This window comes from Prenolepis imparis, unplaced genomic scaffold, assembly GCF_030444845.1.
Source record: "Prenolepis imparis isolate NDT839.2.m4 unplaced genomic scaffold, iyPreImpa1.0 SCAF_4, whole genome shotgun sequence".
NCBI lineage: Eukaryota > Metazoa > Arthropoda > Insecta > Hymenoptera > Formicidae > Prenolepis > Prenolepis imparis.
Genome location: NW_028141162.1, coordinates 15,634,576 through 15,661,997, shown reverse-complemented (window position 1 = coordinate 15,661,997; position 27,422 = coordinate 15,634,576). Strand labels below are relative to the sequence as shown.

The 27,422-nt window shown below is 36.9% G+C and overlaps 1 protein-coding gene across 7 annotated transcripts in view; it reads right to left on the bottom strand.

Moving 5' to 3' along the window:
- Positions 1-3,837: 3,837 nt before the first annotated feature.
- Serca (ATPase sarcoplasmic/endoplasmic reticulum Ca2+ transporting SERCA) overlaps positions 3,838-27,422 on the bottom strand; it is a 43,219-nt gene continuing 19,634 nt past the window's right edge. For 3 of the 7 annotated variants that reach the window (XM_083036994.1, XM_083036995.1, XM_083036996.1), the window contains exons 3-13: positions 21,956-21,973; positions 16,736-16,818; positions 15,549-15,935; positions 14,935-15,422; positions 13,826-14,831; positions 13,456-13,676; positions 13,237-13,372; positions 13,003-13,155; positions 12,755-12,888; positions 12,561-12,678; positions 11,306-12,438 (exon numbers count right to left, since the gene is read on the bottom strand). In XM_083036994.1, coding sequence (XP_082893120.1) covers positions 12,238-12,438; positions 12,561-12,678; positions 12,755-12,888; positions 13,003-13,155; positions 13,237-13,372; positions 13,456-13,676; positions 13,826-14,831; positions 14,935-15,422; positions 15,549-15,935; positions 16,736-16,818; positions 21,956-21,973 — 2,945 coding nt within the window. In that variant the 3' untranslated portion in view covers positions 11,306-12,237. The other 4 variants (XR_014425248.1, XR_014425247.1, XM_083036998.1 and 1 more) reach the window with 4 other exon arrangements.

Sequence of the window (27,422 nt, the reverse complement as noted above, 5' to 3'; positions counted from 1 at the left end):
TATAATGTACATAATGATGTACATATATGTACACAAACCCTATATATTATGTGCATATATACATACTGTTGCGACAGTTTTCATTGGGATTCGTCGCACGTATGACTTTTACTACTTATCTTACTTTCGAGAGTGCCAAGAGCCAAAGTCGACAAGAAATCTCGCGAGTCCCTGGGCGGTGATTCCTTAAACTTTGCGTCGCGGATCGTTGATCTTAATTATAAATTGCTAATTGTATCGAGCATATAGAAGGCGACACGTGATAAATGTCAAATGGACCGCGACGAGAGATGGAGGAATAGAAGTGGTAGAAGAGAGAAGTAGAAGAGGGTGGAAAAGAGCGCGAAGCGAAAACGAGATATAGAAAAATTCAGGAAGACGTATATATATCACTAGAAGTGTCAACACACGATAATAACACACCGAGAGAGAGCGAACCGTGGCGTGAAAATGGCTAACGCGCGCCTCGACAACTCCTTTCGACGAAGCTCCGCGTTGACGTTCGCGTTCCCTTCTCGCGGGCTACAAGGCTGAATCCCGGGATCCGATTCACTTCGTGTTATCGAGTGACGTTGTAGCACGTCCGTTCCGAGACAGGTTTAAAATCGATTTTTAGCAGTAGACGCGAGAAACGCGGAAAACAAGATTTCTCTCCCTCGCGAGATGGCTATACGCTAGCGATACTCGGTTGTCACTTCAGCTCGGTGTGTCTCTCTACGGTTAGATATTAATTATCCTATATTGCTACGAGAACTCTCGTCAGTCTTAGCCGAGAAAAAGCCGAGGAGAGTCGCAGACCGAGCAAGCAGAGATGGCTGTCTCTCTTTCTCTCTCTCCCTTTTTCTCTCCCTAAGTAACAATCAGAACGTCGCGAGGTGGCTAATTCCGCCTCTAATGTCACCCACGAAGAATGGTCAACCGTGTAAACAAGTATAAGGAAGGAGAAAAAAAAATCCCACACGAGCCTCGGCAGGTCGAATCCTTCTCGCTCGAAGAGCCCGGTTCTCAAAAAAGGTCGCGCCGTATACAATATAGTACAAGTACGTCACCTAAACGCGGTGACGCGATTTTAATGATAACAGTAATACTAACAATATAGTAGCGATGACGATAATAATAATAATAATAGTAATAATATTAATAATAATAATAGTAATAGTAATAAGATATTATCAATAACAATAATTTATTATCGTCCGCAGCGACGACGCGTCCATCATGTGCGCTTTCTCACGAACAAAAAAAAAATATATATATATAATGTGTATATATATAACTATATATATTTTTCTCTTTATAGAATTTCTCCTCCGTTTATATCGCCGCGCGTGCGCGACGGATATATTTACAATAATTTACTTAACTCGGGATTTTTATACTGGACTCCTTAGTGGCGTAAGTTTCATGCGTGTCCGGAGGCGAACCTTCGCTCCCAACAGACGATCCTTCCCGCACGAGCTGGCATTTTTCCCGCGATTTTCCTTCCATCGAGGATTCCATTTTCCGAAAATCGTCCTCTTCAAGACACGGGTCAATCGCGGGTAAAAGTGCTCTTTCAAAGACAGAGTTCGCCATCAAGGTGCGGGACGGCTCGTACGAGAGAAATAATTTTTTTTCAGCGATGCTGGCGCAGCGCTCGTTTCCGATCCTAGATCACAGATCCTAGGATCACGTTCGCTGCGCCAGCATGAAGGGCGAAATAGGGTGGTCCAGCCTCCAGTCGCGAAAGTTACGTCACTGCTCGCGAAACCACGTCGTTTTGTCGGAGTCACCACTCTCTCGATTCCCTCTGTCGATCCGTTCCAAGAAGTTTGACCAGGTCGACATTGTCCTCCCTATCTATCCCCAGCATCCGGCTGTGCAGCACCCTCATCGTGCGTCACGTGACCGCGAATGCACGCAATGATGCGGCGCGTCGCAGCATCCTCGAGGGATCCGCGGAGATCCAGAACGGTGTGTGCGAATATAGGTTTCTTTGCGCGATAGACTCTAGGACTCTTTCTCGGATGAATATAGGATTGTCGAGATTCTCTCTTCCTTTCTCTCTCGCGACTGTTCGCTGGATAAACGCGAGCGCGCGCGGACGGACTGTGGCATCATTGAGCGTTCCAGGTATGGGTGATGGTCTTTTTCTCATCATCGAACCGAACGTTTCAAGCTACGAAGGATCGTTTCCGTTTCGTCGTTCGTGGCTGACCGGGGAGAGAGATTGTGTATCTTTTCATTTTCGCGGGTGCGATTAGACAGTTAATCTGTAACGCGGATTCATCGGCGTCTCGGAAGCTAAAGGAGGAAGGGGAGAAAGAGGAGTCCTGATAAAGGGTGGATGGCCGCATTTGTGTTTTCCTTGGAGAGTATCTCCTCTGACGCTTTTGTAAAAGATGTACAGGAAGGCTCGCAATCTTCACTCTATCAGACAACTAATCACGTCAAAATAATTTCATGACACTTATATCTTTCGCGTTTAAAGACGGACGAAAACTTTGCACTTGTGTCATCAAGAGGCAAAGATTGTTTTAATGCAGATTTAAAAAATGTAGATTGTTGCCCTCTATTTGTTTGCATAATCAAGGACACACGACCGCCGAATTTAGGGGGAGAAATGTATCGTCCAGCGAGATTGTCATATCGAAAAGACTACAAACGAAATTTAAAAAAAAGAGCAAAAATATGAAACGCGAAGAGAAAAAAATAGAAAAAAAGAAGATAAAACGCGTCAATAAAGCGACGTGAAAGCAAGCGCAAAATGGCGAGAAAAAAGCGTATCTAAAAAAACAGAGAAGGAACAATGAGATTTGTGGGATTAAATCGAAACGAAAAGCGAACACGAGAATCTATCTATCTCTACATTAATAAGGTTTCAAGAAAATCGGATTATCATTTCACTGAGAGATACGACTTCGCTTTAAGGATCTCACTCAAAGATTTTGGACAAGCCGTCGTCTCGGAATTATCAAACGATCGATTGACAGTTATTTGGACAGAGGAAGGATTATGTTAAGGGTTGCATTATATGCATTAACACGTCTTCGCGGAGCGAAAGGTCAAAGGAATACAAGGCAGCGCTCCTCTACTTTCTCACAATCAGCTATATCACATTCTCGTTCCTCGCTCGGATAGGAAACTAAGGCCGAGTTGCACCGACGATTTGAGTCAGCTAATCTTTCACTCGGGTTTCGTCTAACAATCGAACGAAAGGAAGAAATATCATATTATATAGAGAGAATCTCTCTATTAATTCATTCATTTTTAATTATTACCGATCAATTCTTTTCGGAGAAGATATATGTGTCGCGCGACGTTGATATTAAAAGTTACCGTGCGGCTCGGAGAATTAAAGAGCCGCAATCAAATTTCTCTCTTAAAAAAAATTTCGCAGGGTAGACAGTAGCTCGACCGAGATTAGCTTTAATCGACGTTGGCGCAACCGGCTCTAAGAAGGCACAGTCGTTGAGTTAAGAACGTTAATGCGGCTCTAGACACCGAAGAGACGAAGAGTTTTCCCAAGCTGGTTCGCTCGCTTCACGTTCGCCGTTGCTGGACGACGAACTCGAGGCGAACGATCCTTCGCGCAGCGATCTTGCGGAAAGGGAGAAGATTGAAATGAAAAAGAGAAAAAAAAAGGAAGACGAAAGCGGCGGCGAGGCGGGGGCAGCTTTCGATCGATCGGGAAGTCCCCGAACTGGCTGCAGAAGATCGCGACAGGTAGAAGTAGCTAAGTGTGGTTATCGAGTACATTGCTGCTGCGCTTTCTCTTGTTATTATAGCGATGCTGTTCTACTGCGGTATACTTGCACAAACGCAAGCGCGCCGGTTATGTCGTTCGTTTGTCTGTGCTTTTGTCTGTTTTTTTATTCATTCGGGCTGAGCTTGCTTTTTCTTTTTTTTTTTTTGTTTTTTTTGTTAAGCGCTCGGTGGCGGCTTACGGCGGCGGCGGAGTGTGTGGGATTTGTGCCTGTCGACGACCCACTCATTTACTGGGCCTTCCACTTGTCGACGACCACCTCATTTACTGCAACATAACACACACGAGAACTATTAACGAGTGGCGGAGACCTAAAGGGAGGAAAAAAAAGAATGGAGAGCTAAAGTGGAAAAGGTTCGCAGCAGCGCGTGCAAGGCTGACTGTTTTTTTTTTCGCTTTTTTTTTGTTATAGCGCGCTTCTGCATCCTCCTCTCGATATCGGCGATCTGAAACGATCGGTCCTCGGATTAATCGGACTAAATGAACGAGATTTGCTCGAACGAATGTACGGATCCTTGCGAATAAAAAAAACCATGTCGCGAAATCGCTGCAATTTTGCAGTTCGACAAATTGCATAACTATTCCTTTTGATGAAAGAAGAATATTTTATCTCTCTCCACGATGGGTTCTCCCCTTCCGATGATAGATTGATTAGTGATAAATGAAATAGAGTACGAATTTTTTAATTCGAGTAAAATCAACATATCCTTATTTGCTCATCATCACAATCATGATATAATTAGAGACCTACCAGCGCGTACAACGTAATAAACGAATCAATTAGAGATAATAGACTGCGACGATACTCTAATCCTCCTAAGCTAATCGTACATTCGTTCACTTCCTTCTCCTCCGTCATCTCCCGATCGGGGAGATGGATCTTGGACGTCCGATCGTCAGGCAGACGAACGTGCAAACGCGAGTGAGTGCTCGCGTTTGTATGGTGCTTGCAACAGTGCATGTGTCGCGGGGTGACAAAGGGGTGATGCAAGTGCTTTGGTTTCGCATTCTCAAAAGGGGTGAATAGTGAGGAGGGAGAATATTTTTGTTCTGTTATAAAAGACGTCTCCGGTCCCTCTTCGAGAGCAGCTCGAGAGTGTAGTATGTGAGTGCTGAGTCGCCGAGATTTCTCGACTGCGGCCGATTATTAAGGTGTCTCTCTCAAGATTCGCCCTACGCCCACTCGGTCTTTATTTCGACGGCGTCACTGGCGGTGCCACTGCAATCATACGAGGGTAACATCGATTATTCCACCAAGCCAAGCCACTCTCGCTGGCTCAGCTACGGCGAAGCCACGCGCCCTCGTCCAGCTACGGAGCGGGATGCAGCTGCTAATCGATGCAAGCCTTGGCGACGATGATGCGTCGTTAGTGCGGCGGTGTGAGTGTGCGTGAAGGGAATGTGAAAATCTAGGATTTTTTCCGGACACACGTGTAATTTTTGTGCGTTATATATGCGATACAAATGTATTACATATGAGTCACGTGCATGTAATGAGGAATAGTATCATATATATATATATATATATATATATGTAGAAAATATATTGTTAGAATAAATTCTTAGACTTAGAATTTATATAGGAATAGTATCTTATATATAAAAATATAAAAAATATACATATTATTACAATAAATTCTTAAAGTTAGAATTTATATGCATGTGATGAGAAATGTGTCTTATATATAAAAAATATAAAAAATATATAAGAAAGATCTCTGTATATATTATACGTATCTATTTTAAATTGTGGAAACACATAATGGAACAAAGAAAATATCACAGAATATTAACATCTCCTTCGAAAAATGCATGTTATAATAGAAATTATATATTATATACAAAAAACGAAGAAAACGCGATTTCGATCAGATGATGCACATATTGCTACCCTGCAAGTAGCTCTCGTTTTCGAAATGTAGTTCATGTGACGTGTCTTGCATTAAAGCGCTTATAGCTAAAAAAGTTAGTCTCTTAAAACTAAAAAATAGTATCTTAAAATTTCGACATTACCTGTATCATACACGTGTCCGTAGACCGTTCCCGAAGACCGTCCTTCCTTGTGACTGTACAGTTTGGCACACACCAGCAGGCAGGGGGTTAGCAAAAAGGGGTGTCGAGGTGGCGCGTTGTATCGAGGGTGACGTTTTTCAACTTCCTCGATTTTAGGACTTGGATCATTCCGGGTCGACAGTTATCACATCGGTCTTTTTATTTTCCAGTGAACGCATGCAAAAACTCCAAACACAACTTTCCGTGGAGTGGAAAGAGGGTGGAGAACAGGGGAGAGATGGGACACATAATAGTCGCGAGAATGGAAAGATTCGAGGACTCGTTATGGCGAAAAAGAATATGGTATTTCGGCATCACCGTTAAAGGTGTTTTATCTTCCGAAATCTTGCCTCCGCGATGTGTGGCGAGCTGTTCGCAAGATGGTCCCCACCGAGAAGTCCTTGCGAAGAACCTTTCGAGGTTTATTATATCCACAGAAATTCCAAAGATTACATATATATATTATAAAAGCAAGGGCTGCCTTAATCATAGGATGAGCGGACCTAATATTTTGTAATTATTGAGCCAGATTCTATCAGATTTTAAATCTTTACAAAATATATAATTTTTTTATGTACACATAACTTAAAAAAATATAATCGCATTTTAATTTTATTTTTTTATTTATGAAATTGCGAATAAAAAATAGAAAAATTTAATTTTCATTCTAAAATTCTAGCTTTATATTCATAATTAGTAGTTTCTATAACTTTGGCCCATGCTTGAATGTCTTAAGCCAGCTGTGGTTACAATGAGCATTCGGAATCTCGTGAGAGGAATAACAGATAACGATAGAAAAAAAGGCAAGAAGAAGTTAGAAGTGGGGCTTTTAGGCATACTTAGGGACACAGACTGAACCAAACACTTATTACGTTCAGCGGTGTATCAAGTGTTCGGTTTCGTGATAGTAAAATATATTAACATGGGCGGCAGCTGTCAAATTTGTAAGCGAAAGTCACCGGCGGATCAATAGGCCAATCATTGAGAATCGAGACACGTATGTTAGTAACACATGATTCTTTTTATTATAACAAGTAATGCACTCTAAATCGTTCCATATCGTCCATATAATATAACTCTCACTTGTTATAATATCGTTCCGTATACGAGCTCGAATTGAATACACGACAAAAAAGACGAATCAAAAAACGATAAATAAAGAAATTGCGAACGCCAACACAAGAAATGCCGGTAATTACATGATATAATTACATGACGTAATTATATATTATATTTATCATATATATAGACTGGATCTCGTAAACCCGCGCAATAGTCGGATTCGTGGTTGTATAATATTTTTCTCTCTTTATTTAATTATTATTTCTTTTTTTTATCTTTGTCTCACCTCTACGCGAATCTGATTACACCCGGAATTATAATCGCCAGGTTCCTTCGCCGCAAAACGCATCTACGGCGAGTGTAGGTGTGTGTATGTGTGTATGTATGTGTGTGTGATTTCAAATCACTCAATATGTCATAGTATTCTATAAGTTAATAATATTAATAATTACTTTATTATCGTTAGAGAAATATAGGTACTTCCTGCAGGAAACGTCGCGATCGTAGTCTCATCGTCGCTGGACACTGCGTTTAATTGTCGACGTCACACAAAGATCGATGAGAAATATTCAACGAGATTAGCTACGTATTTAATTTTTATTGGATAAAAAAATGTTATTTATTTTCTTTTAAATTATAATTAATAAATTAAACATGACATGTCAAATATATGTGCAAACAGCTACAATTATAAATATAAATCATTTTTTTTTCTTCAAACTCAGCATCTTAAAAACCAAATATGCATACGCAGATTGCAATTTTCGTTAAACAAACTCATCGATAATTGTATGACGTCACGCAGCGTTCTTTCGCCGAGATGGCACTACTCCGTCATTTTCGATCAACGTAAAATACAATGCACACTCAAGTACTTACAGATACATCATGGACGAAGTGGAGACTCGGACGCGAAGGAGTAACGAGCGACGAATCCCGAAGGAGAGCTTTTTGTTCCCGAGAATTTTTCATCTCTCTGTACAAAATTTCACGATTTTTTTCAGGTTTTTTCAGACCTTCGAAAACTTATGAATTTACGAAGCGACTGCTTTTGGGAGCTTCCTCGAGATTCGTCGCTCGCATTATCTTGCATCCAGACTCCCCGATTAATTTCGTCGAATTTATTGAGCGTCACGGAACTGCATTAGACTCTCCGTACCGGAATTGATCCCCTCGCTACGAGTACCTGTGCTCCAGTAACTGTGCTAATTAACTGCGCTAATCGTTATCGCTTCGAATGAGAGCGTTCGGAGTTCTGTGCCTTGTGATAGAAACGATAATGACAAGAGTCGGAAGAGATATTTTGAGATTTTTTTTTCTCTTCAAAAAATTGAGATTAGTTGACTCCAGTGTTTATATACCAAATCTCGAGGAGTATCTTTTACAAAAATAATTAAATATCGTACGTATATTATTCTTCGGCGTGACTTTTCTCATCTTCTCGCTGCAAAGGCGCACCGATTCGCGAACGAAAATTCAGCGGAAGAGCGCAAAATTCGCGGTGCACAGGTGAACATTGGTCGAGGGGATACAACATCCCGATAGGACAGTTTAAACTCTCACGCTAAAAAATTAATTCCGTTTTACTCGGAAAAAAAAAACAAAACATTACTCGAGACACAAGTTTGTTAGTGCAGCGTAGCAGCGCTAACTCGTTCGGTCTGATTAAGTTTTAATTATGCCCATACCAAAGTATCACGCCTTAACCATTGCCTAAATTAATTAATTAATTATATTACACTACCGTGCCTGCGGCACGATTCCTGAAGAGTGCGCCTGCCTAAAAGTGGCGCAATTAAATTATTATGCGTCTCGCGCGCGCTTACGGAAAAAAAAGAAAAAAAAAAAACGCAGCGGAAAAACCGTCTCTCCGCTCCTTCGCGAGGAACACATCGTCAGTCTTGTTGCGTTTGCACGTGTCCCGAGGAGCGGATGAGCGTCTCGCGTTGCGTCTCGCGCGCTAAAGGATCGCTGGACCGTCTTATACGGCGATCCTCTCTTTCTCTCTCTATGAAGATCCGGACAAACGTTGGATCGTGCACTGTCGGTGAAAGTGTATAGAAGCTATTCGAAACAATTTCTGTCTCACGGTATAACATCGCTCTTGCTTCTTGCGTCAATTATCTATCCTCTCTCTCGGATCGAACGTAGCGAGGAGACTAAGCTTCAGAATTGTGAAAGATGAGGCTTCTTGCTCAACGTGTCGCAAATAAACGAGAAGGGAAAAAGAGATTGAAATTAAGAGACGAGCGCTCTTTCTTTCGATTTTAATTTTTTTCGTCCGTATGTATTTTGAGAATTTATTATACGCTTACACCGACAGATTACGTTCTCAGCGGATGAACTGACTTTTAAGCGGTCAGATGCATCAGAAGGCCCACGTACTCGTGATACGACACCGATTTATTATTCTCGTTTCGTGTGTGGCGCGTGTAGCTAAGGCAGTGACCGAACTCGCGTTCACTCAATCGAAAAATATCCTCGATTAATAATCATGATGAGACTGTCTTTCCTAATGCAAAAGCTCTGCGGGCCGGCGAATGTCTGTCATATTGATCATTTGAGATTACGACGTTGATAAACGAGAAAATGAACGGAAAGCTCCACATAGACACTTTGTAACTTAGACTCGAACAAATAAATTTTTGTCAAAGAGACTATATCACAGTTCAATGAAACACAAGCTCGACGATCCTTAATAAAATTTTTTATATACATAGAGATGGGAGCGTCACTAGACAAAAATATTTTTCTTTTCCACTAAAAAATAAATAGCTTTAATGGATAATATATTATTCCGAAAGCAGACTTCTTCAACACTAATAAATATTGATTTCTTTTATATTAATCCTATTTTTAAGAAAAAATCAGATTAATAGAAAAGAAATCAATATTTATTAATATTGAAGATGCTTTAGAATATTATACTATCTATTAAAGCTATTTTACCAAATTAAATTGTTTATTTCAAATTAACATAATAAAAACATATTTTAATATTTTAAATAATTTATAAAATAAGTATATTAAGAGAAAACAATGATTCTTTTGAGAAAACGATCTTCAATCCTAAAGCAATCTTTTATGTGTTAGTCAAAAATAATTAAATTTAGGCCCCCCTCTATGTATTCGTAAAATTTAATTAAAATCAGAATTTTGCGATTAGGAATGTCCTTGTAAGTTTAATATGCGCGTGCTTGAAAACTGAATGCGAAAAAGCTTTTCGGGAGCAGAGACGAAACACAATGATACATGCGTCTAGCTAACTATTTTTATTATCAATGATGAATTTATTTTTAAAAAATTCTGTCGTTTTATTAATCCTACGAACAAAAAAAACGTAACTTGATATCACTATTAATAAAAATGGATAGTTGATCTCAATGTTGAGTATGTCCGTGTTCGGAACACTGCTCTGATAATTATGTATATGAACAAATGTACTAGAAAATCTATGGACTGCTTCGTCGGTGTGTTTTGAAAAAAATAATAAAGTCAATTATATTATTCATCCGCGCTTGACAGTTGCCTTATCTTACACTTACGAATCTCTGCAGTCCATATCCGAAAATTATCGATACACGAATCTACGTTGTACTGCATAGATCTTTTAAATACATAAATCATATATATACATATATATATATATATATATATATATATATATATATATATATATATGTATGTAATAGATTATATACATAGAGGACAGATGCTGTCGCAAATCAGGATGAGAAATTAGAAGAAATCCTACTGTGCCGATTACGATCGATATAAAAAATCGCTTTGTATACATTATTTAATTTAAAAAGAGATCGATTATAAATATATATTATAGATATAGATATTTACAAAATTTTACTTCACAATTTGTTACGATATTGTTACAGATTAGATATAAATCAAGAATCTCGATAGAAAGTTAATTTATGAATACATGGAAACTAAGTTTTTTTCTGATCCACTTATATAAATTAATAAAGTAGATATCTACTGAGCGCGTATTTTCTAAATAATGCGCGAAATTGAATCGTTCGTTAATCGCATGGCACAACAGGATACATAGTTACTAAAGGAATAGATTACGATAAGAAAGGATTTTACCAAAAACATGCTGTTAATTTTAGCGTGCATGGATTATTTTCTACGGGAAGGAAGACACGGTATGTAGGACACAAAATGAGATCCGTTAGTGCGAAGTTCTTGTATTCCCTCATTTCAGCAAACGTTCAGACAGCTTCGGTTTTGACTTCGGGGTTGAAACAGGAACACCAGACACTAAGAATCCATCAATAAAGGTGATTTATAACAAGCAACATTGAAAGCAATGGGAAAGAAATGTAAGTGGAAAATTTATAAAACGATTTGATCGCGTAAACTGAATATTAACCACCTTTAATTCAATGCGTGCGTGATGCATTAAACTCAATCTGAAAATAAAAATCAGAGGGAAAGGGAAGTCAAATATAAATATAGCCACTACTATAGGAATTGTTTATTTCTCATCTGCGTTTCTGCCGAATGTTTTATTGTCTTCGTTGTGTAAACGCGTCTATTTACTTTAAATAGGAATGCCTCTGCTCATATCACGAATCTGTGCTGCAAACCGAAGTTATTATTTCCGGTATGATTATAACAAGCCGTATTTTGTACTTTCCAAATCGATCGAGATCAATTATACATCCCGCAGATATGCACAGATATAAAAATTGTGTCATAATATTAAGTATCGGCATGAAACACAGATGGAGAAATAAATACGTGCAATAAATCAACATGGGTTTCAACTACGTTGGTGTGCTACAGGACTGATGCCCCAATTTATCCAATTAATTGCAAACCATACCGAAAAGTGCATAATGTTCAAGACAAAAAAAGGCACAAAAAAATAATAGTGCACAGGATAAGAATCGGGACGCGTCATCAAACACATCTACATCGGAAAGAACATCTACGAACAATTTCGTATTGATTGCAGAGGGGAATTCAATGTTCAAAAGGCACTCGTAGAAAATAATTTAACGATCACAATCTTTGATTTACGCTGAGGGGTCTTTCTTTATAGATCACTCGATGCCACTCGAAACCCGTGATCGTTGAGCAACGTCGGGGTACGGTGTGTGTGATGCGGGCATGGTGGGCCTTGGTGGCGTATCTCATATACATATGGTCGTACTAACACCATGCACAACAGTCAAATTTGTTAAAATCTCACTTGAACGCACTCTGTTAATAACTTATCTCGCGCCTTCCCGCGTCACGGTGGGAAGAGCTTCGGTTAAATGCAATTGCGAGTCCAAGGATTTATAGTCGCGGATGCTTTTCCATAGGAAAAAAACATCATCTGCTAGATTAATTATTATTACTTCGCGGACGTTCTATATGGGACAGATATGCAACAGTCCAAAGAACACAGCCCACATTAGAACGATCCAATGTACGGTGTAAATTGGATTCTCACCGTCTGTGATCTTTCTGGCAATGAACTTCAAGGTTTCGTCGAGAAGTACCACTGGAATGGAGAACTTCATAACGGTAAGCCATTCTTCACACGTTAGTGGGGTCACTTGGAATACAGCCTGAAACAATGGAGTTAACGATTTTTCGAATTCTTCAAATTTATGCACTTCGAGTTGCTGGAAGACTAAGACTCCTCGGCCATCCGCTGCTACAATTTTGATATGTACAAAAAAGTACTTACCGAAAGAACATCGACGTACAGGATGACGAAATGGAGTGTGAAGGAAAGAGCCATGGAGGCGATGAGCCACAAATTGGACCAAGGCGGCATACTGATGAGCGACTGATTCTCAGACAAGCTGTAAAGAAATACATTTTATTATAACTGTAAAAAACATGACTCTTACGCAAATTATGTAACAAGCTTTTTCTTACCTGTTCATGGCGTTTAACATTTCAATAGTGACCAACACAGAGAGAGCCATAGTCATGGGGTGAGGATCAGAGAAGACTTTGCAGTTGATGCCTTTGAATTCCTCTCCGCCACCAAGGCATGCCAAGTGATGAGTCTATATTTTGTATAAGCGACACATTAGACATCACATTAGGTTTAAAAAAACCGATTCCGATAATTCTCAAATAATTATGATTATAGCGGTGAACAAACTTTTGTCGAAACTTACCACTTGATAATAGTTCAATTGAGGACCGTTCGGACTATACATGAACCACCAAGCAGCTGAGCCGACAGTGGCAGCGCCTACGTATCCACCAATAGCCAAATAGCGGAAAAACAGCCATCCGGAAATCAACGATTCATTGGCCTTGCGAGGGGGCTACAAAGAACACACAATAGTAAGATCTAACGTACATTACACCATATTCAACAATATGGCGGCGCATCTCTTTGACTTTACCTTGCTCATAATGTCCAAGTCAGGTGGATTAAAGCCGAGAGCGGTAGCTGGAAGACCATCAGTGACCAGGTTGACCCACAAAAGTTGGACCGGGATAAGAGCTTCGGGAAGACCAAGGGCAGCGGTCAAGAATATACTGCAAAATAAGATGTAATTATCGATTAAATTCGAATTTTATCGTAATTTTCCTCACTGAACACTCGTATATCTTGTAAATACCTGACGACCTCGCCGATGTTGGAAGAAATGAGATAACGAATAAATTGTTTCATGTTATTGTAGATAGCACGACCCTCTTCTACGGCGGCTACGATAGAGGAGAAATTGTCATCTGCCAACACCATCTCCGAAGCAGATTTCGCGACCGCAGTGCCAGAACCCATGGCGATACCGATCTCGGCTTTCTTCAAGGCGGGAGCGTCATTTACACCGTCACCAGTCTGCAAAACAATTTTGCAATCTTTTATAAGAACATTAATTTGAATAAAAATATTGGCTAAAGATATAAAAATGCACGTTTATATAATTAATTTGAGAATAATAACAATTCGTCTTGAAATAATTAGAGTAGTGAGACTTCAAGACTTACCATGGCAGAGATCTCGTTCATGCTTTGTAAGTACTCAATAATCTTGGACTTGTGAGCCGGTTCTACGCGGGAGAAGAGACGAGCTCTGGCGCAAGCGGCCTTCTGCTCCGCCATAGGCAAATCGTCAAATTCACGTCCAGAGTACGACTTGCCAGTGGTGTCTTCTTCCTCGCCAAAGACTCCGATACGTCGGCAAATAGCTTCAGCGGTGGACTTGTTGTCGCCGGTGATGACGATTACGCGAATGCCGGCGGCGCGGCACCTAACAATCGAGTCGAATACTTCCTTGCGAGGCGGATCGAGCATGCCTACTACGCCGATGAACGTGAGATCCCTCTCGTACGTGTAGAACTTGTTGGAATCGCCGAGATCCATGTCGTCGGGCTTCAGCGGGTGATCGGCAGTAGCGAGAGCGAGGCAACGCAGAGTGTCCCTACCAGTTCCGTATTGCCGAGTCAGCTCCAGGATACGATTCTTCAGGGTCGAAGTGAGCGGGACCTTCTGACTACCGATGCGGCAGTGCGTGCACCTATCCAATACACCCTCTGGCGCACCCTTGACGAACAACTTCGGTCCGGTTCCCAGCTTCGTTGGCTTCAGAGGCACGCAGTACGACGACATGGACTTGCGATCGCGCGAGAATTCCAGTGTAAATTCCTTCTTCCACTTTGTCTCCATATCTTGCCTGACAACAATGGCGCTAGTTCGTCGATCCAGGCCAGCCTTCGGTACGCCGAAAGGATTGACTTTCTCAGCAAGAACGATCAACGCGGTTTCCGTGGCCTCGCCAACCTTCTCGAATGCTTGTTTGAATTCGTTGAAGTCGATAGCAGAGTCGTTGCACATGATGCAGATGGTACCGATCTCGTACAAGGTCTCGTAATCCTGTCCCTTAATCTTTTGTCCCCTCAAGAAGGTTTCGCCGATAGGTTCGTAAGTCGAGCCAGTGATCTCAAATTCGTGGAAGCTGCTGTCGTTACCCTCGATCTTGTCAAAGATAAACATTCTGTAAACATATAAAAAATTATGCGTTAGTTCATATTTTTTATTTCATATTTTGTATTTAAGTAACGGGAAGAAAAATGGTCTTGTTTGTTTAATCATCTTACCGGCTAACGGACATCTGGTTAGTCGTCAAAGTGCCAGTTTTATCGGAGCAGATGACGGACGTGCAACCTAAAGTTTCTACGGACGGCAAGGATCGTACAATGGCGTTCTTCTTGGCCATACGCCTGGTACCCAGAGCCAAGCAAGTCGTGATTACGGCGGGCAAACCCTCGGGAATAGCGGCTACAGCGAGAGCGACGGCGATCTTGAAATAGTAGATGGCACCCTTGATCCAGGATCCACCGTGAGCCGGATCGTTAAAGTGGCCGATGTTGATGGCCCACACTGCGACGCAAATCACGGAGATGACCTTCGACAACTGCTCGCCGAACTCGTCCAATTTCTGCTGCAACGGCGTCTTGATCTCCTCGGTCTCCGACATCTCCGTACGAATCTTACCGATAGCTGTGTTCAAACCGGTTCCAATGACGACACCGCGAGCCTTGCCAGCGGCAACGTTGGTACCAGAAAACAAGATGTTCTTCTTGTCCTAGAGAAACACAACAAAAAATTAATAAAAATTCTTTAAAATTCATCATAATTCAACAATGCAATGTGATAAATAAAATTTTGAGATTTTTATTGTAGGAATTTACACAGCTGTAGCTTCACCAACCTGATTGACAGCGCGTGGATCGGGTATAGCATCGGTATGCTTGATGACGGATACCGATTCGCCGGTCAGAATAGACTGATCAATTCTCAAGGTGGTCGAGAAAATTTTGCTGAGACGGATATCTGCCGGGATCTTGTCGCCGACCGATATTTCCACGATGTCACCGGGCACGATCTCTTTGGCCCGGATCCTCTGGACGCCGGATTTGTCCCCTCGTACGACCTTACCCATCTCAGGCTCGTATTCTTTGAGCGCCTCTATCGCAGACTCGGCGTTCCGTTCCTGCCAGACACCGACTACGGCATTGGCGATGAGAATGAGCAGGATAACGAAGGGTTCGACGAAGGCCGTGAACGCATCCTCGTGCTCTTCAAATAAGGCTAATACCTGAGCAAAAGGTAACCAATAGAAAATTAGCAAGGTTTGAAAAAAAGAAGACGGACAGAAATTAATATATTATTAAGTTTGCATTATTCAAGCAGCTGTCTCTCGAAGTAAAATTTAGACTTAAAACTTATAGAAAATAGAATTCGATCTTAGTCACTTTACAATAATATCAATCTATCTTAGAAATAAAATAAATAAGAACAAGAATATATATTATAAAATTAAAAATCAATCCTTAAAATGTACATGTTTTGCAATTTTCTTCTTTAATCTATTATCGTAGTAAACTTACACGTACTTTACTTTTACAATTTGCAAATTAGATTCCATAGTAAATGTTATGCATTTCTCTTATGCGCCGAGAGAAAATCAGATCACCACGGCAACTTGAAATCAATATGCTATTTTTTCACATCTCGTGTAAGGTATATTTAGCCTCATTTACCCTTGAACCCCCATAAACATATAATTATGATGTTTTTAGCGAAGCGGCATACACCGGAAAACTTGACGAAGAAAAAGAACATCTCCTAAATCATTTTATACTATCACAAATTTCATGAAAGATTAGGTCGTCGACATCTCTTTTACTTCCATATCCATAATTCATAATAATAATAATAATGACGATCATATTTAATTAATCTTTTTTGTACTATTTTATATTTTTTATTTCTTTGTGAAAGACGTATTTCACATTTTTTTCATTATTTAAATCTCATATTGTGTAAGAGATATCTATACTTATTTTTTAATCTCTCTGTAATCATACTGTATTTACAATCGCATCTTATACTTACAAAAGAAATAATAGCGGCTAATAGAAGAATTTTAACTAGAAGATCATCGAACTGTTCCAAAACGAGTTGCCAGATGGATTTTCCTGTAAGCAAAAAATAAATGAAATATTAATAATCTCGCGTAATGCGCAAAGGTGGAAAAATTTGAAAAAAATGTTCAAGAAAATATTTCTCATAGTATATAATAATATTTGCAAAATTTATTTTCATGAACAAGTTTCAGTATATATTTAATTAAATACTCAAAAATATTGTGATATAATCTGCGACAAATTGGCATTAAACCTACATAAAAGTTGTAAAATGTAAAATAATTATTGAATTGCAGTCTAATCTTTCAAATAATAATAATCTAGATATTTAGTTTAATCGTTTAATGTTATTATATAATTTAATAATAATATAAGTATATAGTTTAATATCTTTAAATAGACTTCGAGATAGTTTCTTTTGATAATACAAGAGCGCGAACAATGATGTATTGTTACGAATCATATTAATTTCAGTATTGTGCACTACAATTAACTACACAATCCACTTGTTTTGTATAGTTGAAAATTAACATCGACATTTATGCGACTAATTTAATTTGAAAATTAAACTAACTTTCAAATTAAAATTAGTTCAGAAACAATATGCACATACATTCGCGAATAGTGTATATCTCATTGACATTTCATATATGTAAAAAAATCTTTTGTTTCGAATAATAATCATAAAGTTACTGAAAAACGTTGCACGAGAAAAATTGTTCCTCTTTTCATCTGTTCCTTCGCGTTCATATTTTATTTAAGAATTCAATAGAATACTCTATAACGTAAGTATGTTTAACATAAATGTTGTCCTTTTAAATGCTATCAGAAATTATTTTATCTTTAGTTATTTATCTCGGCAATATTATAAAATTATCAATCTTTAGATTCTTCAGAGTAATTGATAAATTAAATAAACTTTACAACGTATAAATTTACAACGCGAGCTACTATACACGTCATATATATAGATATTATTTTAATCTAAAGCAACATGTGCTTTGTGACGTGGACACGTCAAATTAATTTGATATTACGAGAAAAGGTTCTCGTAAAAGCAGACGCAATCTCATTTTGACGCGTTCAACGTCAGCGAGCGCGTTATAGGAAAATAGAATATGTGTGTGAAAGAATGATACTAGTCAGGAGCAAGTCCTTGACGACTTTTGCCAGCACGCGATTGACGTTATGTCATCGCTTTACGATTGATGATTTCATTAATTGTAATTTACAGCAACGGCGAAAAGAGAAAGGAGCGAAAATAATGATTGGAGCAATTGTGCGAGAAAATAGAGCTTTCTCTATTTATTTCATTTCTTTGAATTTTTCTTTTTTTCTGTATGTATGTATAAGCTGGATAGCATTTTTTTATCACAATATTATTAAGTCCTTTATTGAAAAATTGAAAATAGTAAATATAAGAAGTTTTTATAATATAATAAAATAAATTTTCTTGTAGCAGCAGGATTTAATATTTTTTTTCTATAAAATGTGATAATTTAATTGGTACAATTAAATAAAATAAATGTAATGTGTGTAGATAAAAATCGTGAATCACAATGATTCATTCATAAGTCAGAGAAAAGGAGACACCAATAAAAAATGATTAATAAAGACAGTCAACGAATCTGTTGAGATGTGCTAGTTGAACTGAATCATTAAGTAATAAAAAGAAACAGCTATGATATTGAAACTTTTCATTCAAATAATTAAATTAATGTACGATCACACAAGATTAATCGAAGCTATATTGGATTATGCATACATATGTTAAGACAATATTTTAAATTGAGACACGTATACGTTTCACATCTATAATCACATTGACTGAAGGCATATTCTAACATATAATGTTTAATATTTTTAATTACGAAGAAAACTGATAAGATTAAGATAACTAAACACGAGGTAAAATTGTTTAAAATTACATTAGCAAAATTAATCCAAAACAGAGCTATTCTTAATTAATTAACTCGTCAACTACTAATCTTCCAATAATATAATTAATTTTATATATATTTTCTATAAATAATTTTCTTAACACATACATATATCAAAATCATCTCTCGCGCGTCTTAATGCATACGTTTCGACCGGTGCAAATATGTGTAACGTGCACATTTCGTTACATAAATTGCATTGTAATGTCTTGGTACACATTCCACCGCGTCTCGGAAATTAATATCGTGGTATGACGTGCCACACATCGGTATACATTTCTCTACGTCCTCCTCCCTCCCTCTCTCATCCCTTATTCTCTCACCTACATGCATATATGACAACATGCTTCATTACCGGATTCAGCGTGTGACAATAGATGTTGTCATTCAATCGATAGAACGTTATATACACATGTGCACATGCACGACGGACAGAGCACGGCGATGATTATGGATGGCTGTATGTATGTAACCGATCGCGCGATTAATTTATGACGAGAATCTCATTAATACGACCTTGATCACTCTTCGAAGATTTCGTCAGATTACATTGAAAACAAAAAAAAACGAACGATAAACACAATAATGTCTCTGACATTACTGAACCGCGCGTTCTTTCATCCCGATAACATATCTGTCACAAACGTATTCTTCTCTCCTTTGTTGCAAACTTTTGTCGGCACTTGAACTTGCGAAGAAGGAGCACGGTTTATCGAAAATACTCTTTGTAATTCGTCGTATCTTAATTTTCTTGGCGAATCTTATCTTCCGAATAATGCTAATTAAGCCGCGATTGTGAGATCTCTTAATTCAAACAAGCACAATTTCAATTACGAAGTCTATAGCTTCAATTCATGCTCGTGAATAACATAAGAAAATTACATATCGCGTTCGAGTTTTGCGAAAAATCATATTGCCCTTTGATAAAAAATTTCCGCATTTTTCGGAGAAACTTTTAGTAATTATATATCTTTTCTCGATTTTTTAAATTTAAATTCAATTTATAATTTTTTTGTCTCATTAATTACATATTGCTTTTGTTGTCCGCAAAACAATAATTAGAAAGAATTTTTCTTACAAATCTTATTTCACGGAGAAAATAAATAACAACGGTGTTAGTATATAATGCAAAAATATTCACATAAAAAAAATTTATTATAATAAAGTAATAAAGTCGTTTCATTTTTAATCTTGCATTTCGAAAACAGATTTTTTTTGTTAATCTGCTTGTATCTCACAATTAGTTTTATATATTTTCCGGGATATATTTTTGTTTAAAATTTACAATTTATTTATAGACTTGTTTACGTTCTGTTAACTATATATGTATATTATTATTTGCTTTACTTTTTACTTAATTATATATTATTTCTTATAAGCTTGATTTATATATAATGCAATCAAGTTTCTAATTATCTATTAATATTTTAATTAATAAAGGACTAACTAAAAATTAAATTAGAATTGTGCTAAGTTGTCGTTAGATTGATTATTAAATTTAACAAACGGGTATATTGTGTTTTATTGTATTTAAATGATAGACATTTTCTCTTTTTGCTCATACAAGTAATCATGTGAAAATTAGATTAGCTTTATTATGTATTATTAAGAAACATCTATTTAGAGATGTAATATTTTGGTGATCGCGGTAAATCTGTCTCTTCGACATTAAGTATTTTTAGATTCAAAGATAAATTGACGATAAGATAGACTACGGTATCAAAATAATATCGTGCTAATTCCGGCTCGAATTCTTACCTCTTTCGATACCGCAGAAATAAAGTTTCCGAAAAATGCGGAAATTTTTTATCAAAGGGCTAATATGATTTTTCGCGAAACTCGAACACGATGTAATTTTCTTATCTTATTCACGAGCATGAATTAAAGCCATATAGACTTCGTAATTGAAATTGCGCTTGTTTGAATCAAGAGATCTCACAATATCTTAATTAGCATTATTCGGAAGACTCGATTCTCTCGCCAAGAAAATTAGCATACGACGATATATATACATATATATGTATATATGTACACTATACATTCGATGAGAACATAAAAATTTGTATCGCGAACAATCGCTCGATTTTTTTACTCTATATATACGATAACTCGCGAACAATAATAACGCCGAGCGAATAGCGAGAGCCGTAACTACGGCGGGTCGATCCATTGCCGAAGGTCGACGGAAAGATAGCCTGAACCTCTGTGCGGGTCGAGTGCAATGCCGATGCAATTACGGCCGAGTCGAAGGCGACACTATGCAGTGGTGTCTTTCGATATACGGATGATAAATGGGACAAGTGCAGTAAGTAATAATAGGGCAAGTAAAGTGGCATCTCTACATTCGAGCAGCCTTTCATTCCCATCGTGGGAAATGCAAAAAAATGTTTTTATTTTTTATTATATATTTTTTTTATATTCAAGAATTTTGAATTAATCTTTTCCGTAATCTGTATTCTTTTCTCATAAATAAAATTATCTCAGAGTAGAATAATTAATAAATCGTTTTTACTTGGGATATCTTTCTTGTGTCAGATTATACTTATTATAATTATAGATACTCGATAATATAAAAAAATTAATAGAAAAAGACACATTTATTGAAGGAATTAAAATATAATCAGAAAATAATGAAAAGATGTATGTGTATATTATATATTTCTCTCTCTTTTTATTTTCAATATATTAAAAAAGATTGTATTTCTTTTTCATGAATCTATTTTTTTAATTTCTTATTTCGATTGATTGATATTGTAGAATTAAGTAATCTTAAAGGGAGAATTTCGTGAAGCTGATAAAACGATTCTGACTTCCTTGAGCAGCAGACTGATACGGTTGCTCTCGCATGTGTGCATTCACAAGTGCATTCAATATAGCGTGTGCAAAGCTAATTCTTGGAGCTTACGGAGCTCCGGGCTGGCCTATTTTGATAGCGGATGCGTTCATGGCGCCTAAGTCTTTCACCTCCCCAACGAGAGATAGATCGACATTCGTCAAGTTAAGACAAGAATTTTGGAGAAATTCATACATCTAAGATTCTCAAAACTTTGCACAAATCGATGACTCGGTATAAAAGCGAAAAATAAATAAAAAGAAAAGCTTTTTTGTGTTTCCGATTTACCGAGTTTGTTTTGCTTCATTAAAAATAATTTATATTAATGTCAGTAATTTATATGTATGCCAATTTGTCGCAAGACCTCACCTATTTTATACATCACCACATGAAGTCAATGACCATCGATACTCACCTTCCTCAGCTGGCAATTCTGTAACCAAAGAAGAAAGAACGTATTAGAGTACAAGAAAATATAGCTACTTCATTTATTTATGAATTTTTATTTACGAATAATAAAATTGATGAAAGATTAAATCAATATGATATCAACAATTGTTATTATCAAATATCTTACAGAATCTTTAAATAAGGAAATTGATTTAATAATTAGTTTTTAATAATTATATATATATACGATAGTGTGAAGAGACGTTTGGAAAAATGTTTTAAATCATTTAAAAAATTAAATAGTAATACAGCTTTACACGTGAAGGGATGATTTATAAAATTCAAGGTACTTGAACGACTTTGAGGGATCTACTTTAAGGCGTTCTAGTTCAAATTATATAGAAGCACCGAGAATCCAGAGTCTCTCCCATAATTTCCATGACGCGAACAAATTGGAGGAAGCCGCGAAAACGAATTTCGCGTGCAGAATAGGTGGTTGAGTGGAATGTGCAAGTGACAGTTTGTGAAAGCATTAAATCTTCGGTAAATTTATACATATTGAACAATAGGGCAGTTCGATATAACGCGATATAATGGAAATTTCGAAATTTTACAACAAGTTATTCGATATTATTGAATTTTGCTTATAATTTTGCATGCGTTTAATATGCGTCTTTTCGACTGCGTCGCGATTAAGAGACTGCAATTAAATAATTATTCTGAGGCAATTGTTTTTAAAATATTGCGAAATTATTAATATAATTCTCTTATCAGCTCTTATTATTAATTACATGTATATCTAACAAATACATAGTAGTTTGAAAATTGATATTGTATAATATTGTATAATATTGTGTAATATTTTTTATAGTATTGTATTATATAATATTGTAAGTATTTATATATCTAAGAATTAATTCTTGTGTAAAGACATCTATGATCTTCCAAATAACGTCATATGTCTCAATGAAACGAGCAAGTCAAGAAAGGTCTTAGAAATAATGCATATCTTTATCTTGAACGAGAAAATCTCCGGTCTAATTTCATCTGCGAGGTCAATTACTCCCTTCAGCGTTCATTAACGTCTTAAAATTGGACGCGTGGGTGCACGCTCGTGTATTTCTGCTTTCTGGTTCTATAGTGAAACCGTCGTATAAATATTTATACACCGCGAAAACTCGGATCCTCTCGTAAAATGAGCTTTTTGTTGGACAAGAAAAGCGGGCGAAGAACACTATTGTGTTATCATAATCGTATATATGTATATACAAGATATTTTAGGTTCCTTCGCGTTTCCTCTACTCCGAATTTCTCGATCAATTCACATCTTTCATTGATAAAAATTTTATCGGGCGTCTTATCTTTGTCCGCGATGTTTCTTGCAAGTTAAATGTCGCACGGTATAATTAGCAGCTCGTCTCTCTCTCTCTCTCTCGCGAATTAAAATCGCGGTAAACTTTACTTGGAAATAAATGACGATTAACATTTCGAGACGGATTGAGGACGGATGTGCTTGCGGAATATCGTTCCCAATGAAAAAGCAACTGTCTATCGACGCGAGTGGCCTGTTCACGATACCGGGCCGAGTGACACGTGAGGAAAAACAGAGACACGTGGGTGTCATTGATTCGTATACTGGATCCGCATAGATTTTCCCCTGAATGCCCGTCGCGAGCGATTGACGTGTTCAACAAGAGAGGACACGTCGCTTCCCGTGAAACAGCACATCAGCGGCGGATTCTGATGAAAGGCCGCGGTGTAATTCTCCAAGTCGCGACAAAGGCAGGCGTGAAAGCGTTTGTTCCGCGAATAATACCTTCAATTTCGCGTCGATTTGCGCCGTGGCAAACTCATTAATTCGCGCGCACGGGCGAATTGCATCTGCCTGATGCAGCCTGTATCGAAACGTGATGATCGATCCTTACAATCGCTGTTAGTATCAGGAAAAAGAATGCCGTTCTTCGATTAGTTTACACCCAAAAATTATTTTAAACCAAAGTGTTTCTTATAGATTTTTAGATGCTGAAAATATCGCAAACTTCACCAGTACATCAGATTAATAAAATGATTGAGGTTTAATGTAAAAAATGGCTTTTTTGCGATATTTTAGATTTGTTGTAAAAAAATGCATTTTATAGGGGATAAACAATACATTCATGATATCTAATCAGAATTTCAAAACAATGTTGACTTATTTTTAAAAAAATTAAATAAATAAATTTTAATATCGCAAAATAAATTTTTTTTGCATATTAAACCTCAATTATTTCGAAAAATTGGCTTGCGGCATCGTTTCAACATCCAAACATATCTAAAAAACACTGTCTGATTCCAATAATGAAAAAAAAAAAAATTTTTTTGTAAACTAGCGTAATATTTCATATATTATATTTTTAGAATTATTTCCAACAATTATCTTCGATAAAATGCACAGGCATATTGCGCTATCTTGCTTTAAAAGAGGGAAAAATTGCCGTTTCTTCCTTTATCATATAACGTATATTTTAATAATATCAAATCAATAATCGATGTTGTGCAATATTGGCAAAAAAAAAAAAAAAAAAAAAAAAATTGCCAGCTTTGCGAGATATATCGAAATTTGTAACAGAACTTTCTTTCGGATATCGATACCGACCTCTAAGATCAAAAAGATCAAACGTAACGCGATATTATGGAAGACTGCTATTCGTTGCTCAATGGTATCGCGACATATATCGTAAGTATCTCTGGATGCACGCGATCCTTCCGGCGCGAGTTGCATCGATCGCGTTTTACGCACACACGGGGACTTAGTTACGGAAGGCGTCATCATGCTGAGGGGGAGAGGGAGACGGAAGCAAATGCAGCCGATCGTGGACAGGTCGGCGGGGAAAAGGTGTGAGGAAAAAGCCGGGGGGGGGGGCTTTTTTCCACCCCGCGCCACGTGCGAGAGCGTCACGGGGCTACGGATTTATCACGCGACAGTGAACGGCCGCACAAAGCTGATAGATACGTGCGACAAACAAATCCGTCGGCGTGCATTGAATGACACGCTGGTGCAGCACGTGCTAACTTTAGCCCGCGAACTTATGTACGTCGGAGGCGGAAGGGCTGATTCGTTACGAGGTGTCACAAGCAAGTTCCGCGGGTTATATTCGCGAATTTCGGCGAACCTGGAAAATCTTCGACGGATTCCCCAATGTATTGTGATGAAATATTAAGTATGTTTCATTACCATTAAAATATAAAGTAATTAAAATATTGAGGGGATACTTTGATACACATTTTTTAATCCGAAAATAATAGTTTTGAATTAACTGGTTCGTATTTTCATGTTTTACAAGACAATAAATACTTTATACGTATATATAAAAGGTAGAGATGATATAAAACATAAATATTAAAGATAAACTTATTTGATTATACCCTCTTTGTTTGAAAATAAAATTCTCTCTTCTTGTTATAATAAAAAGATCCGAACACATTCTCTTATGAGAAAAATACAAATACTTTGTACTCCTATTTGATGTAAAATGCTGAGTAATATGATTTTAAAATATAACTCGCTTGGAATAAAAGAAAAAAAATACTATCGCGTATGAATAAAGCTACACAAATATATAATTTTCGTACGTAATTTTTCTATTTCATTCGCGCATATACGAAAATTCTTATATAATTCTCTTAAACTCTTGATATATTCTCCATAGAATATTCTATATTTCACATCATCATACTAACAATAAGAAATACTTTGATCATAAACAAGTTCAAGCAAAAATAAGTACATTCAACATTTAAATTAACGACAACATAATTAAAGATTTTCTTAATTACGTGCGATATAAATGAGTGTTTTGCAATATATTAATTTAATCTTTAGTCCTTTGCTGTATACTATTCGAAATAAAATAAATTTATAAAAAAAGAAATAAATATGTCAACGGATTGAAGAAAGATACTGCCTGCGTAAAAATTAATAGTGATGCATAAATTATATTGTATAAGAACATGACTTTCTTTTTTCGCGCTCGTCCCATTTGTCATCCTCATGACAATTTGACATGTGGACTTAATATCAACAATACGCTTGACAAATGGAAGCTAAACATGGAGATGGAAGATAAATTCCGTGACACACGTGAAATATATGTATATGCGCGATGCGTTCTCTCGTCTAAGGTCATCCGTGAAACTAATCTGCAACTGCGGTTGCAAATGAAACATCAGTTCGCTCATGAGCGAACGACATTAACACGCCGAGTGCGTTTATTTGTGTGTCGAAGGTAACACTCGTGTGCAGAGAAGATAAAACAATATTGTTTGAGCATGCTCGACTCGACCACTTGTATTACGCGAAAAACTCTGGATTTTTTCGTACTCATTGTCAGATATAATCGTAACGTATCTCTAGATTCACAGATATCAAAATATCAATCTCTTGTGGATCTGGATACCGCTCAAATATCCAAAAAATGTTTAATATATTCGTCACATTTATTTATATCACACATTAAGAAATCTTTAATTATGCTGTCATTATTTTAGATGTTAAACGTGTGTCGAGTATGATTTTTCTCAGTGTTGTATATAGATATAAAAATAAAATTATATTTTAACGATTTCCGTATATATAAATGTCATGTAAATGAGCTAAAGTAGAGAGCTTAAATTTAGCATTAAAGAAAAACAAAATTCTTGAGTTTTATATTACATGTGCCAAAGATTATGCAAAACTGCCTTCACGAGAAATTTTAAAAACAATATATTTTGAAATAAAACATGTTATAAATTTATCAACAAAAACTGCAACTTTAATTATTGTTATATCTTAACATTTTGAATAACAAAAAAAAATTAAAATATATGTATGTAATCTCATATACATATATATATATATAAACTTTAAATATAAAATAATTTTTAAAAATGTCGAAATTTATTCGACGCTTATTTTCTGCATTTTTCGGTCAACAAGATTTTAGACTGCCTGTAATTGTGTTTCCCTCGTTAGAAAATATACGAATGGAAGTTTTCTAGTATCGATTGGTTACGCTACTTGGTATGAGTGCTCAACGAGACCATAACAAACTTTTGCCAGTGTTTGTGAATTTCCACTAACAGTTTTCGCTGCAGTTCTTTTCGTTATCTAACAGACGCACCTATACTTATCCTTAATTCTATTTGCAACTATTCTACACAAGTTTTTCCTTTCACAGTTATTTTTCTCAGATAAACAGCACGTTTTATACATGCATTTCCGCTCCGCGAGCTGTATTGGGCTTTGTAATTGCAAATTATGTTTTTCTATTAGACATTAATCCTTGAAAGTCTTACAACATTTTTACAAAAGACTACGATTCTTTTTATACTACAACTCTTTCAAAATTTTTGTACCATCCGAAAAACAAATTAAATTTCGTTCCGTTCCATATGTGTATTTTAATCCAAATTTAATTGTTTTAATTAATATTACGACCTGAAAAGCTATCGCGAAAACAAAAATGTTATTT